This window comes from Neolamprologus multifasciatus, chromosome 3 (assembly GCF_963576455.1).
Source record: "Neolamprologus multifasciatus chromosome 3, fNeoMul1.2, whole genome shotgun sequence".
Lineage (NCBI taxonomy): Eukaryota > Metazoa > Chordata > Actinopteri > Cichliformes > Cichlidae > Neolamprologus > Neolamprologus multifasciatus.
In genome coordinates, this window is record NC_140441.1 from 38,426,647 (window position 1) to 38,443,372 (window position 16,726).

Below are 16,726 nucleotides of genomic sequence, written 5' to 3' on the forward strand. Positions count from 1 at the left end.
GAGTTGTGAAATATAATATTTTTATGACACGTCATCAACTTTTATTACCCCCTTTATTACTTCCTTTGCAATAAATAAATTGCCATAATTCACTCGTTTAACACAAAGTATGTGGGGATTTCTCTTTTATCTCCCTGGGAGAAGATCTTGCAGTATTCGTGTTGCACGGCAAGAGGCAGAGTACACTGTAAAACCTAATAAGTTCACAGAACTCAAAAATTGTTGTGTAAGAGATTACACAACAATTTTTGAGTGATGTTTTTAAAAGTTTTAAGTTTAACTAAAATAAAAATTATATTTGCAGTTGCCTTAAATTACCTCAATGTTAACTCATAAATGTTGATATTCCTCAACTTATAAATAGGGAGTAATAAACTCAAAATGTTCAATATTTTTCAACTTAATTAAGGTGTGAAATACACTCAAAATATTTTACATATAGCAACTCATACGATGTGGGAAATAAACTCAAACTTTTTCATATTTTCTAACTTATAATATGGGAAATAACACTTAAAATCTTCAATATTTTTTAAAATACTGTGGGAAATACACTTACATACTTATTATAATCAGCTAAAAGTGTTAGAAAACATGAAAGTAACAACACTAACAATTTAACAACTTTTTATTAAACACAATGTGCTTTTAAAAAGGCACAAACAACAGAGCTCACTCATAAAAAAGTGCTTCATAAATAAAACAAGAGAAAAAGACTTCAAGGGTCTCCATCTCAATTCTAAAATTCAATAACATTTTCAGTATTAACAGCAATTGCAGCTATTAGAACATTGAGGCATTTAACACTTACTGTACCTTGACAGCTGCAGCTCACTTTCTTTTTTAAAAATACATAAAAAACAGTACTGGTTTCCACTGCTGTGCTTATAGGGAACAAACATCAAGGTAGTGCATTTATGTATTAGGCAACAGAACATTAAACATGAATAGTGCATGAACTGAACAGTCATTCATCTTAAATGTGAGGTAGAAAAGCCAAATGATTAGGAAAAAAACAAAGAAAAAAAAGCTTCCTCAATACTCAGCTCAACAAGTAGTCCATTCTGAGTGATTCACTCATTGAACAAATCATTCTTCAGCGTCAGTAGACGCCCTTTCAGTGGTTTGTTGTCCTCAAGGCACATCACAACCTTCTGGATAAATGTGAATGTAAGCTCAAGTTTCTTTGGGTATTGTAGGTCTAGTGCATAGATGTACCCAAAGAGCAGGAGAAATGACTCAGCCAGATTTGTGGGACCATTCACAAGTATTTCATCCTCAACGACAATGCAGATGCTTTCGGGACTGAAGAGGGCCGAATCAGTAGTGTCATCCGTGACAATTGTCAGCAGAGCCACAGGAGTGTCAGTGAGGTCTGGACCATCTGCTGACTGCAAAACAAAAATAATACAAGAATGAGTTCAGCCCCACAAGGACACAAATCATGCTATTGATTAGAGGTGTGAATCTTCATAAGTCGCACGTTTCTTTTAGGATTATAATGTCAACGATTTAATTTGATATGGCGATACATCATGATGCATTACAATAATCTTAATTTGGGTTTGGTTTCAAAACATATGTTTAAATAAATGTTTTCAATAATAAATATATGCCAAGATATTTGTTTTTGTTATTTACCAAACATTTCTCTGACCACAGCATGGCACCTCCAAAAAAATAGAACACTTGAATTTTAAAAGGAAGATAGTTTCAAGTTTTATTTGTCATATGCAAGTTAGCACAGGGTCAACATTGCAATGAAATGTGTTTGACGAGCAGCAGTCACTCAGCAGCATGATACAGTACAGAAAATATAATAAAATAAAATATAAAAATATAAAAATAGTAAGGAGCTAAATATTAGAGAGACATGGTAAAAGAGAAAAGATGACTAAATATATATGTATCTATAAATATAAATATATGTACACTAGTGATTAAATAAGAAAATCTTGAAAAGAAATATGACGGGAGGGCAGATGGGATATTACACAGGAATGAGCAGCAGAAAATTACAGTATTGCACTTTAAATATAAATATCAATAACAATAAAGTGAAGTGACCAGTGCAGATTAAACAGACTACTTGTGAAGCTACAGGGTAGCTTCTGAGTGCTGTGTTGTGTGTGTTTAAGTGTTGTGGTTGAGGTGTCGTACTGCTTGGTGGTAAAAACTGTTTTTAAGTCTTGTAGTCCGAGCAGACAGACTCCTGTAACGTCTGCCAGATGGTAACAAGGAGAACAGCTGATGTGCTGGGTGGCTGTGGTCCTTGATGATGCTGTGTGCTTTACGGAGGCATCGCTGGAGGTAAATGTCCTGAATTGCAGGAAGCCTCGTGCCAGTGATGTGCTCTGCTGCCTTCACCACCCTCTGTAGTGCTTTACGGCTGCTGGCAGAGCAGCTTCCGTACCAAACTGTGATGCAGCTCGTCAGCAAGCTCTCAATTGCACACCTGTAAAAATTTGAGGTCATGTTGGCGTTCATGCTAAACTTCCTCAGCCTCCTCAGGAAGTAAAGCCGCTGGCGAGCTTTCCTGATAGCAGTGTCTGTGTGAAGGGTCCAGGAGAAGTCCTCGGTGATGTTGACTCCAAGGAACTTGAAGCTGCTGACCCTTTCGACCTTGACACCATTGATGTGGATGGGCTGGTGTTCTCTGACTGGTCGTTTCCAGTAGTCCACTATCATCTCTCTAGTTTTGCTGATGTTGAGAGTCAGGTTATTTTCCAGGCACCACTCGTACAGCGCCATCACCTCCTCTCTATAGGCCGTCTCATCATTGCCTGTGATGAGGCCTATGATGGTTGTGTCATCAGCAAACTTGATGATGGTGTTGGACTCGTGTTTAGCAACACAGTCGTGTGTGAACAGGGAATATAAGAGGGGGCTAAGCACACAACCCTGTGGCGTACCTGTGTTTAAGATGAGTGATGAGGAGGTGTGCTTACCAACTCTCACCACCTGGGGCCTGTTTGTGAGGAAGTTTAGAATCCATCTGCAGATTGGTGTTCCCAGCCCAAGGTCGACGAGCTTCGTGGCAAGTTTCGAGGGGATGATGGTGTTAAATGCAGAGCTGTAGTCGATGAAGAGCATCCTTGCATATGTATTCCCTTTCTCCAGGTGAGTGAGGGTGGTGTGCGTTGCCAGGGCGATGGCATCCTCTGTGGCTCTGTTTGTCCGATAGGCAAACTGAAGAGGGTCCAGTGTGTCAGGGAGGGAGGAGCAGATGTGACCTTTGACCAGCCGCTCCAGGCACTTCATGATGACGGATGTCAGTGCAACAGGACGGTAGTCATTCAGACAGGAGACCGCTGATTTTTTGGGAACGGGAATGATGGTGGATGCTTTGAGGGCTGTGGGGACCACTGACTGCCTCAGGGAGAGGTTGAAGATGTTGGTGAACACCTCTGCCAGCTCGTCTGCACACACTCTGAGCAGCCGGCCTGGGATGCCGTCTGGTCCTGGAGCTTTGTGAGGATTTACCTTTTTAAAGGTCCATCTCACAGCTTCTGTTCTCAGAGTTAAAGTTGCAGCCTCACTGTCCTCCTGAGGGTAGAGGATCTGCTCTCTGTTGTCTGCATCAAAACGAGCATAGAAGTTGTTGAGCTCGTCTGCGAGAGATGCAGTGGGCTGAACACTGACTGTGTTGACCTTCTTGTAGTCAGTGATGCAGCGCAGTCCATTCCACAGTCGCCTGGTGTCAAAGCTGTGGTAGCTGGACTCCATTTTGTCCCTGTAGTCCTTTCTGGCCTTTTTTATGGACTTTCGGAGGTCATACCTGGCTGCTTTATAAGCATCAGCATCCCCGGAGTTAAAGGCAGAGGTCCGCACTTTTAGCTTGGCGCGAACGTCTTTATTTACCCAGGGTTTCTGATTTGGATATATGCGGACAGTGGTTTTTGTGATGATATCATCCATGCACTTTCCAATATATCCAATGACAGAGTCTGTGAGTTCATTGATGTTGCCATCAGCTGCATCCACAAATATCTGCCAGTCAGTTGTCTCAAAGCAGTCCTGCAGGACCTCCTCAGCCTCATTGTCCCATTTGTAAATAACCCTGGAAGCTGGTTTTTCCTGTTTCAGTCTTTGTCTGTATGCAGGCAGCAGCAGTATGGAACAATGGTCTGCCTTACCAAAAGCTGGGCGGGGGAGGGGTTTGTAGCACTCTTTGAATGGAGTGTAACAGTGGTCCAATGTTTGATCACCTCTTGTGGGGAAGGAGATGTGCTGATAGTATTTGGGGAGAACCTTCTTCATGTTGGCTCTGTTGAAGTCTCCCAGCACAATAAAGGCAGCTTCTGGATTATTGTTCTCAAGTCCAGTAATGATGTCATACAGTTCGTCCATAGCCGTAGTTTTATCAGCATGTGGAGGAATGTAAACAGCTGAGAGGAGAACTGAGCTGAAGATAGTTTTTATCTGTGGATTTGTTTTTGTTTAATAATCTTTCAACTATTTTCATGTTTTGTGGTTTATGCGTAATAATCTTCTTGCAATCTTATTCAACAATAGTTGATATATGGGAGAAAACAAGTCAGATGAGGACTGTGTTGAACCTCCTTCCTGATATACACCCTGGTTCTCCTTGAGTTCTGAGCGATGTCATATGTTCGACTGAACAGCTAGGCAAAGGGGTTGATGCTGAGGCCAGTACACTTACATCACAAATCCTGAATAACGTGGAGGCATCTTCACGCAGGTACACAGGAAGTGCACGAAGGACGAGGGCCCGTCTTGTATTTACATCATGCTGTCCCTAGATGAACATACAATATCTATTAGAATAGTATTTACACAAATGCAGAGTAAAAACAAAGTGTTGGATAGCCATGTTCTGATTGTCATTGTTATAGATCATGGGTGTCCAAACTTTTTGTGTAACGGGCTAAACTTGTCAATCTAGAAGGGTAACCCTACCCTACCCTAGCCATAGATGGTAAATTCAGTATTTTGGATTTTTTTTATGATATTTTGATAGGATAGATTTTGTCAAGATGTCCTTCTCCTAAAATGACAACCTTGTATCCATGGCATAATCACTTAATCTCGGGGCACAGTTGAAGCAATTGACACTATGGCTTCTTACAGCTGTGTACAAACCATCTGTTAATGTAATTCTGAATCATGTGAAATCAAAAATTTACCTGAATGTCATAAATTCTCATGAGCTTTGCTAGCTCCTCTGCAATCTTGCCAGTCTTGATGGCCTTGTCTCGGAACAAAGTGATGAGTCTAGGCATGTGTCTGTCCAGCTCCTTGTAGAATTGAGTGCGCAGGTTAACATTGTTGATTCGGTGGAACTCTGCCACCACCTGTACATGAACAGAAATACACAGAAATGAACAAAGATGAATTAGGAACAGAATTGTGAATGTATTTTAAAAAGTTCTCAGGTTAGCAAAACCAGAGAAATTCTCATCAGAACCAAGGCCAAAATAGAAAGTTATTCGTCATTCTTTGTAATGTTATCTAAAGGAAATTTAAATAAATAAACTTCTAGAGACTTTGTTTACTGTGAATGGGGGGGGAAAAAAAAAACGTCACAGAGTGATGTGTTGTCATTTTATATCTGCCATTTGCTTTTTGGTAAATTGTTTGAAAATCTAGACTTTTAAAAACTCGGAGAACAGTAAAGAGACAGACAGACATATATATACACATACACACACACACACACACATATATACACACACACACACACACACTGTGACTCCATAAGTAGGGCTGGCCATCTGTCCACGACGTCTCTCATTCGTGGAGCTACAACAGCTCCAACAATTTCTTGGCGACGTAGGGCATAGGTTGTGTCCATGAGCTTGCCTATGACTAAGTAGTTTCTCTCAGTCTTTTCGACTTCATGCATGATCTGTTCTCTCATTTTTTCCAGAGAGGCTGGGGTTTGATCCTTCGGTAGGTTGGTGATGTAGTTGACCTCAGCTTTTCGAGCTTTCTTTATGTTTTGATGGGGGTGATCATTGTTGGGGTTGTTTCGGCTCCGCCTCCCTGTGTTGATGGCTACTTCTGCAACCCCAGCTTTGGCCAGATTGTTACGGTAAGATGCAAGCTTGTACCCCATGTGGCGTTTCCATCCCAACGCCCCATCTTCACCAGCTGTCATTCTGAGACATGGATGAGCTCTAATCAAAGCTTGAGCAGCCATTGCCAATTCCTTGTCATGTGCATATGCTTTAAAACTGTAGATTGTTTCTGCCATTTTTTTAAGGATTTCACTCTTCTGTGATCTCTTTAACTTCAGCAATTTTCCTGATTCTTCATAAACTCGATTTCCTTCTTCTAGTATATGATCCATTTCATAACCAAAACTAGGAACAACAAATTCATCAGGCCAACTCTTCTGGCGCTGTATCGCAGGTACATGTGGGAGTATGTCTGTGTCAGAAGATGCAGTAGAGAAGGTGTCGCTTTCAGGTCTGACAACTCTTAATGTGCCCTTCTCTGGTAACTCCTGGATGTCCACAAGGAGACAAAGATCACCATCAAAGTCCGGATCCTCATAGTGAAGGCTAAAGTCCCCATCCAGTCTTGGCTTGAACCTCTCTTGAATTATTTCTTTCAGCTCCTCCACTGACTTTGGTCGCTCAAGTAGAGTAAGTTTCAGGGCAGTGTCTCGTTCAACATACACACGCAGCACATGCTTCTGGGCAGCAGCCATCTTTTGGTTCCTAGGGGGGAAAAAAAGAAAGGAAAAAAAAACATTAATTTTTATGGAGAGTAAAGGTGATACAAACAATGTACACAAGTCCATAGCCTCACTCGAACGATGGGAAGTATGGAAGGACACCTGCTGGAGTGAGGCAGTTTATTAATGGACCCACTGCCCAGCACAGCTCCAAGAGAATGTTGAAGTCAGCTGTTAACCTGCTTCAACAAATCTTCATTGTAATAATATGAAATGTTTTGGTGTCAAGAGCAATCTTCCATCTACGTTGTAAGCACAGAGAGGTGTTTTGTCATTTAGCTCTGATGGGGTGTGAACAGCCAGATTATTTGGGAAAAGTTCGTAAGATCTCAGGTGTTCAATGTAGTGCGATATGTGCCTTTGGCAAAGAAAGACAACACTACTATTAACCAGGAGAACCTGTTCAATTCTACAGAACTTAGGCAGTCCTCCCTCTTGTCCAACAGACAAAAACATTCCTACATTATAATCAGTTCCATCAATGCAGATCTTTGATGTGCTGTAAATAACATTGCTTGCTGTTATTTGTTTAACATATGTCTTTGCAACATCTGGAAGCATTGATACCAGTACAGAGGAGACATTTGATGCTTGCTGGTGAGGTCTGAAGAATCCTGAGGCACTGAGATGAAATGCTACCATGTACTGATGCCTGTCGGCGAGTGTTTTTAACACATTTTTAAAGTTTTGTGTATCGTGTACAACTCTCTTGAAAAAACTGTGTTTTCCCTGAAACCTCATTGTCCACAAGTGTACAAGGGGCCCAAAAAGACGTATAAGGTCAGGATAGTGTTCAATGTAGTGATGCTTAGGATGGAGTTTGAAATCTGGAAAGGCTTCTTTCAGCATCTGTCTATGATCTTGGCTCTTCGACTGTAAATAATGGATGGACTCCTCTGTGAATTCTGAGGACAGTGATAACTCTACTACCTCTTTTAAGTCCATTAGCACAGTCCATATCCCATCCTCTTCAGGAACAGCATTTCCAATAATCAAAGGGAGCAGTCTAAGCAATGTGGCATTTTCATGGCCATTACCACCAGTGCTTTTCTTTAAAGCAAAGCTCTGTGGTATTTTATGAGGTTTCTCAAGCTTGTCTGTTCCTTGGTAGGGAAATGACAGAATTCTGTCATTCAAATATTCAAGGGTGAAGTATTTGCGACAGATCATCTCTCCAATACACAGGGCGAGCTCTGTGGGCACAATGCCCTCCAAAAGATCATGGAGAGCATCAGGTGGAAAGCAAGTGACAGTATGAAAATGCTCCAGTTGCTGTCTCAGGACACAATCTGCCTGAACACCATTTTGACTCCGACTGACCCCATGCATTACGGCATGCACATCACTATTATGGCTGTCTTTTGTCCTAAGACTGAACTCGCCGCTTGCAACTTCATGAGTCTGAAGTTTAACTTGTGTTGCTGTGCAGAACCTGCAAAAGTGTTCTGCTCTAAAAGACTTTGAAAAGCCTGCCAACTCATGGGCTGCAAGATTGTCACACACCACACACATGACTGTTCCTTGGACTACCTTACCAATAGACTCAATGAATATCCCATCTTGTTCAAGGGTACGGAGGTCTCTCAACAAAGGACCAAGTGCTTTTTCATACCCAAATGTCTGGATGTCAGCCACTTTACATAAAGCAGCAAGCTGAATCACATGCAAGGCTGATCGGTATTTACTGGGAAGATCAGCAAGCATCCAGTATACTGAACAGATTTTGTGTATTTTGCGCGATGTGCCAAGTGGATTGGCTATCTCCAAATCATCAATGTACAAAATTAGTGTTATTTTGAACTCATCTGAAGACAAGAATGTGTTCTCTTTGAAGTACAAACCATCTTGGTGGCTTACATAGACACCGTTTTGTGCTGCCTTTGTTTCTTTAATTTTATCAAGAATATCTGTATGACTGAAGATTTTTTGTATCATTTTGAGAATGGGAACATGTACTGCTGTGTGTCCTGGCTGTAGCAGATACTGTACAGGCTTTACCACAGGGTAATTATTTTCGATGAAGGTTTTCCTTCTCTTGGTTGAGGATAACTGCTTCCCCTTAGCTGTGGCACTGACAATAACATTGCAGTCCATAACAGTACTGACAACCTCATTTAGAATTGCTTCACTGACAGTGATATCATGACTCTCTAAGACCTCTCTGATGTCATGTTTGAGTATCGGTTGGGACAAGAAAAATATCTGAGTCAAATGTTCCACTATTTCCTGAGATGCCATGTCTGACACATGAAGAATAGATTGCATCTTTAGAAATAACGATGCCAAGTTATGGTTCAGCTGGGCCTTTAACATGTCTGGGTCACACTGACTGTTTATCTCATCGAGATCAAATGTGTCTGCAGACCCTGGACTGTGAGTTTCAGCAGGTTCCCGAAGACTTTCTGCTGCAACTAGCTCTGGGGCGCTATCTTGTATGCCAATACAACACATTCACCAAAGCCTGAATCACCACTATGTTTTCTACTTTTGTGTGCATTAAATGCTGAGTAACTATTTGTTCTGTAATTACAGTTTTTGAATGGGCATGGTACCATTTCATGACTTCGTAATTGACTTCTCAAATGACCAAACAGAATTCCCTCAGAAAAGGGCTGTGTGAAGTTACACAAAGGACATATAAAACAACCACATGCTCCTTCAGTTGCATCAACTCTATGTGAATCATTATGTGATCTTGACAGATGAGCTTTCATTGCCTCGAATGATGGAAAAGTACAAATGCAACTGTCATAGAGACATGGCAGGGGGGACACTCGTGAATATTGGGTATGCAATACAGTGTAGTGCCAAAATAATTGTCCCCGAGTATTTGAAATTGCAGAACACAACTTGCATTTCCACTCCATTGGGCCAACTTCACCCCTGCAATTAAAATATTTGCAATTAAAGTCAAAACCATTTCAGCCCTGTTTGCACTTTTGGCTTTTCAAAATGCACTGTTTACACGCGTTGTACTTAAAATGCGTGTAAATTTTTAAATTAGGTGGAACATAATTATGCCAACAAGTTCACACAGTAATTTAATTTTGTCTGTTCTGTTGCAAAAAAAATCTAAAAATTTTGAATAATTCAGGGCAAAATTCTCTAGTTTCTTTGTATTTATTTTTTATTTAAATTAGGACACAAATTATAAAACTCACCCACTGACAACTGGTGAAATGTTGACTCTCTGTAGCGCTCTTTGCAGTCTGATATCTGTAAACAATATGTGCACAAAGACGACTTATTAATGTTCAAAAACATTTTTTGCACAGCACACACACGTAGTCAGCTGATCTCATCTGATGCAGATCTGCTCCTTGATCAAGTGACATTTGTCCAGATTTTTGGCACCAGTGACGTCGAATCAGCACAGCAGCTGGATGGCCGGATTTACATACCCAGCGCAGCTGATACTCACCACAATAATTTACTAAGATTATATGCACTCCTGTTATTAAGTCCAGTTCAGTCTGTTAATGTTAACCGTTTCAAACTAATGTTAATAGGTGTGTTGCTAAGCTTAATAACTTAAATAACAAACTTGAAATTTACCCGTCCTATTTTCCCCTTTATTGTTTTTTCTCTGTGCTTTGTGCTTTGTGTTTGCGCGTGCGCAGTGTGAGAAACTGCGGTGACACCCTCACGACGGTCGCGAGGATTTCAAACAGGTTTGAAATCCTCATTACAGGTTAGGGAGTATTTGTGATCCGCACAGTCTGCATCAATGATTCTTTCTTAGCCTGGGAGCAGAACGCGGCTCTTTATTTTCATTTCATTTCAATTTATCTACCAAAGATCGATAGGGTCTGGCTTAAAGGTGTCAAGGAGGCACCTCAGTCTGGCTGGTTGAGCCTTGTCGAATTAGTGCGAACAATTTAGCTGAACTTCGTTCGTAGCACCGAGTTCGACCAGTGTGTAATGTTAGGCTGAATCAGGCGATGCATTTTTCCGCAAGCCTTGACTTGTAGAGCTCGCTTAGTGGAATACCCCTCTAAACTGTTAAAAGGATTTCGAGATCATCTCACAACCACACATTTGAGACTACGAAAAAATACAAACATGTGCCTAATTACCATCATGCTAACACACTCATGTTGTTTATTATTGTTCGCTTCATGCTAGCACACATAGCTCAACAGCGTAAACTACTGACTGTGTAACAGGGACACTTATTGAAATAAGTATACTCACAATACGCACGTGCATTACCGGCGAATATGACAACCGGTAGAAACGGACAGTAGAAAGTTTTAGTAGAAAGTTCAAACGCATGGAGCTAGAACTGCCACCGTCAGCTTCCCGGGCAAGAATACAATGCATTATGGGAAATTTTTCCCCCCACGGAAAACCGCCAAAACGTTACGCCGTACTAATTTGAAATAACATTACGTATTTGTCACATTCGAAAACTTCTAAAATTACAATTACTTGGATTCGAATTTATTTATAACAAACATTCACTGTGCACAAAGTACGACTATATTTCCAGTAAAAAATAAAAAAGAATGTTTATCGAAATTAAATTTAAACAAAACAAAAACACGTCAGACTTACCAAATTTAGGGCAGTTGATGAAAAAAAATAAGGTGGTGGTCGTGGTGGGTTGAAGTTGCGGACTCTTAATCCACACGGGCTGGCCAAATCTTCTCCGCATCAAGGTAAATTCAAGATGGCTGACTCAGCTTTCCCGAGGGAGCGACAAGACTCCACCCACCAGAACGTCACTAATATATGCTTCTTAAACTTTTTGAGCGTTCCAAACAAATTAGCTAAAAAATATTGAGCCCTATTCAATTAAAGTTGCATAAAAGCCAACAGAGCTCAATACTTTATAGTTTGCTCAACTACAAAACGACATTTGAGTGTTATGAGCTTATTAGTTATGAGCTAGAACAACTGTTAGGGATTACAGTGTAGTACCGCTGAAACCATTATTGCAAATAATATTGTAAATTTATTACAACAAACAAATATCTAGCTAGAAATGTACCAGACGGTTTATTTTTTCCTATGTTAATTTGACTCTATGTTTGGATAACAGTTTGCATTGACTGCCTCCATGTGGACTCTGTGTTAATACTAATATGTAGAATGAATAATACAAAATAATTTTGGGTGAAAGAAAGTGATTGATGTTGTGCTGAATAAATAGCTAAAAAGAAATCATGGTAGTTACAACATGGGTATGTCAAACTCATTTTTCTTCTAGGCCAGCTTACTTTGATCTTAACCCTTTAAGACCTACCATAGAACCAAGTCCACCAGTGCTTATATTATATTTTTACATGCTGTAGTGCCATTTTTTGGAGCATTTCAAGTTGATATACATCAATACAACCATTATAGCCCAGATTTTAATAATATGTCTGCATTAAGTGCATAGTAATTACATAAATTGCAAAAAAGTGCAATAAACTACAAAAAAATTGAAAATCGTTTTGGTTTTTTTAACATATATTTCTAGTTAGAGAAATTTAAGAGGCTTATCTCTCAAAACTGTAAATACAAAAAAGTTGCACAAACTAGTTTCCCACCACAGGAAATTTATTTTAAGTGTCTTCATAGTTTTATTTTTGAAATACACCAATTTTTATATACTGCAGGAAAAACAAAAATAAATATAATGCAAATTTGCAAAATAACAGCATATGCATCAAAATAAACTATTTCCAGCAGTGCAGTATGAGTCCTAAGCATCCCAGAAACGACACAGAAAGTCATAAAGTCAAACATAACTTTTAAAAACACCAGTACAGGCTCGCAAGACCCTGACGGTAAAAAACAAAATTTCCGCAAAACGGCGTCACTTCCGGTTTCGGCCAGGTCATGGTGGACATGCAATAGTTCACGCTGATGGACATAGGAAGTGTTACAAACAGCTGATCGGATCGGCAAAGCCTGTTTTTGGAGAGCTATATTCAAAGCTATATGTGGAAGGAAACCGTGACCTAGGACAAGCTGATGGCATAAGATGTAAGTACAACTCCTCAGGTTTCATATGCAAAAAAAATTATTGCGCTAGCTCACGTGGTTGCAGTGCTACCGGGATTTAAAAATAGTTACGCAAAACAGAGCGTGCCTGCTCTGACCGGCTTTAAAGGGTTAAGTAGGTTGAATAACTGAAACTCCACTTCCTCTCAATGTAAAGTTTATTTAAGTGCACATTTAATTCCAGCAATATGTTCATAGAAGATAAAGAAGTTCAATTTCAAAAGCACATATCAGTTTTTCTACATGTTAAGTTTTGGGCAGAACTTTGTGCCATCAGAAACTGAATTTGAATAAGTTAAATTCTAATTTGCATTTGTCAGATTGAATCTGAATTGTAACTTAATGATGATTTTTAAAACTGAATTTGAGTTAGCCTAATTTGAAATCCAATGTATTGGTTTGAAAATAATCGTCACTAAATTGAAATTGAATTTTATATTTTGAAAATGAACTCATTTATTTTCAAACTGTATTTCATCTTTTTAAAAATTTGCTTTCCAGTAATTTCAATTTCACTTCTCACCATTCAGTTTCAGTTCTAAAATTCAATTTCAGTTCTTAAATTCATTATTTGGGGATTTACATCTGGGTACTTCGAGAAAGCCACAGAGTAATCCAGCGCAGATTAATAGAACTACATTTTACCAGTGGACCCAATGTGTTATTGAGGGGAATCATCACAAACAGCATCTTGAGCTGGAAGTGGATTAAGACTTCAGAAGAATGTCCAGTGACCAGCGGATAAACTCTCGGGTTGGTAATAAATGTATTACATGTATCAGAACAAGCGTCATGTTAACAAATGATAGCCGTACAATAACTTTTATGCTTATTGGGCTGCTTCAGGAGTCATGCATGCATGTAATAGACACACTGTGTAAAAATTATCATTGCAAATAAAATGTCCAGTCTGCTTCCTACTCTTAAATATTTGTATTTGTACTTCTGTTTGATGTACTCATATGTCCATAAACAATCAGGTATTCACACTGATAAGTGCAAGCAGCTTCACCACAAGTGTATGTTCATGATTTTAACAACAAGAAAAATGTTGTGTACTGGAATAAACCCGTTAGCTGTGCATTTTTTGTTTAAACAATGATACCACTCTGGATTTTATACTAATACATACTTGTTTGCATGTTACTGTATCGTAGTAAAGTGAATGTGAGAAACAAATTATTACAAGTTGTATTAAAGGCAGCTTTCGTCTCTGATTTCACTCCAGTGAACTGAAACTGCAGTGTTACTAGACCAGCATTTTTGCTTCTTCTTTTAAATGCCAAGTGTTGCATCAGCAGCACGAATAAGCCAAGCAGAAACTGAATGTTGTTAACAATCTGGACGACATCATGGATTTTAGAGCTCTCTGCGTCAAACTCAGTGAGTACTTTCTCCACTTCCACATTAAAACGAAACTGTAATAAATCTATAAGTTAATAATGTTTTAGAAAACTATGTGGTTTGAAAAGTTTCATCTAGAGGAAAATGCCAAATAACAAGTAGCTTTGTCAGCAGTTTTACATTTAAGTATTATTATGTATGGCGGTTATTTTTTTTTTTGTTATTTTTCTTTTTTAATGTGTTGCCCGTTTTTGTCTTTTCAGTGATGACTGTGATCATCCTGCTTTGTGCATATGATCAGAAAAGTGGTAAGTACCAGAAAAGTAAACTGACATGAGCATTTATCAATTTGTGATTTGTGATATTCAAAAATAAAACTAAAGTAAATCTCTCCTTTCCTTCATCTAGATGCAGTTTCTCTTCATATCCTTCCAAACAGATTACAGTTCTTTGAATATGAGACAGTGACCTTTTACTGTGAGGGAGTTGTTTATTGTGAATTTGTGCATAAAGTCAAAGGGAAAATAAAAACATGTCCCAAAGGATCATCCTGCACCATCACAAATGTTTATCTAGATGACAGTGGGGAGTACTGGTATGAGAATGAAGAAGGGATCAGAAGCAACAGTGTCAACATCTCTATCACTGGTATGTTTGCAGTGAGACAATATTTTGTGATTCATTTTAATCAAATTTTATTTTAAAAAATATAAAACTCCTGTTATTCAGCTGGTTCTGTGATCCTGGAGAGTCCTGCTGTTCCTGTGATGGAGGGAGAAGATGTGACCCTGAACTGCAGAAATAAGTTAACTCCCTCAGACTTCATGGCGGATTTCTATAAATATGGAGTCCACGTCAGGAACAACTCAACAGGAAGCATGACCATCCACAAAGTTTCAAAATCTGATGAAGGACTTTATAAATGCAGCATCGTAGGAGCTGGAGAATCACCAGAGAGCTGGCTCAGTGTCACAGGTGAGACAGTGAAGAGGTTGTGTTTTTCTCCATTTTAATGCCGGTAGTAGTACAACTGTATCACTTATCATTATACTAGAATTTATGGTGATTTTGTCTGACAGAAGAGAAAACAAAGAAGTGGGTTTGTGACTGACACATGAATCAGCTGATGATCGCTAACTGCTCACTTCAGTCTCCTGCTTTGTGTGATTAAACAGACTCTTTTATTATAAAATAATTCAGTAAATTTTTTATCATTTACACAATTTTCTCTTCAGCTCAGACATCATAAACCACTGTGAAAAAAATCATAATTATGTCATGGATAATAAACAACAAACGGGATAAGAACTTTTGGACTACATATGGAGGAAAAATGTGCAGATATAATTTACATATAATTTTATACCATATTTCTTTAATTGTTCATTTGCTGGGCTTTTTAACAGTTTGGTAGTCTATGGGGGTAAATTCACAACTTAAATGGACAATAGTGGAACTGCATTTCTGCCAGTTTTTCAGCCCTTGAATTTGCCAGTGTTACATGTAGATATTAAGTAAATAACCAAGGTGAACACTGAAATAATTAATGAATTGTTTTTATCTGCTCAATCAATCACACAGAGACCAAGACAGACCCCTCGTCACAGCCTGGCTGTCATATTTACCTCGTCTTACGGACTGTGTTCACCATCATAATGGTGGCTCTGCTGTTGCTGCTTGTGGGACTTCTTTGCTCTGGGAAAATCAGAGCCACAACACCTAATTTAAAGTCAATCTCATGAAATTGCAACTGTTATGATACATGACACAGAGCAGGCAATGGTTATTATGAGTAACACAGATAGACAATAGAAAGCTGTCCTCCATTCTTCATTGATTGATATATTAAACAATCCAAATATACCATGTATTGTTTTGTAATTGAAATAGATGTGTCCATTTGCATTATTTGCATGTCTATTAATTGTTATAAACATGCGCGTATTCAGTTAGATAAACTTGACAAACCCACATAGTGTTGTATTCAAATGCTAACAAAAGCAATTGTCTGTTATTTAAAATTTTAACTTAAATAAACTTGATCTATGTGCTTTGACTTTTTGTAAGTGTATGAATGCTGTTACAAGCTGTTACCTTTTAATCCAGTTATATAGAAATATTTTCTTTTACTTGTTCTCTGTTAAACTCTATTAAATTATATATTTCTCACTTGCGCAACCCACACAAAACAATCTTAAGTCAACCTCTTAAGTTTAATTCAATTTGGTTTTCTTTATATTGTGCCAAATCACAGTAACAGTTGCCTCAAGGTGATTTATTTGAAGCCTGTCTTCAGATTCATTATTATGTCCTAAATGTTCTTATGCAGTATACTGGTTAACCTAAGCATATTTATAATTAATATACCTGGTTATATTCTGATCAGTATTAAGCAATTGAGTATACTTAATCAGTACTACAACCACATATACATCATGATTCTATCAACAGTCACAACATTTAATGCTATTTCTCTGATTCAGGATCACGTGTATGTGTTCTCGACACAATTCTTATCTTATAAAAAAAACTACATGTAAAACTCTGCGCTCAAGTTCCCTGGCTGTGGGTGAGTTTGAACTTACAAGTACAAATTTTGACCCAATTTTCCCTTTCTTTCAGCTGATTGGTCAATGTCATGTCAATCACAAATGTAACAATCCAATCAGAGAACAGATGGATTTG

The 16,726-nt window shown here is 38.7% G+C and overlaps 2 protein-coding genes across 2 annotated transcripts; one reads left to right on the plus strand and one right to left on the minus strand.

The window, feature by feature from the left end:
* Positions 1-610: 610 nt before the first annotated feature.
* Positions 611-11,619, minus strand: LOC146523067 (uncharacterized). Its single transcript, XM_085154702.1, has 6 exons — positions 11,261-11,619; positions 9,865-9,919; positions 5,705-6,686; positions 5,148-5,315; positions 4,664-4,759; positions 611-1,391 (listed from the first exon to the last, which is right to left on the minus strand). The coding sequence occupies exons 1-6, from the start codon at positions 11,358-11,360 to the stop codon at positions 1,074-1,076; spliced, it is 1,719 nt and encodes a 572-aa protein (XP_085010828.1). The 5' UTR covers positions 11,361-11,619; the 3' UTR covers positions 611-1,073.
* Positions 11,620-13,891: 2,272 nt separating this feature from the next.
* On the plus strand, positions 13,892-16,206 carry LOC146523068 (low affinity immunoglobulin gamma Fc region receptor III-like). The gene is made up of 4 exons (XM_085154691.1): positions 13,892-14,349; positions 14,450-14,689; positions 14,771-15,016; positions 15,623-16,206. Exons 1-4 carry the CDS (start codon positions 14,307-14,309, stop codon positions 15,781-15,783), a joined length of 690 nt encoding a protein of 229 aa, XP_085010817.1. The 5' UTR covers positions 13,892-14,306; the 3' UTR covers positions 15,784-16,206.
* The last annotated feature ends 520 nt before the right edge of the window (positions 16,207-16,726 follow it).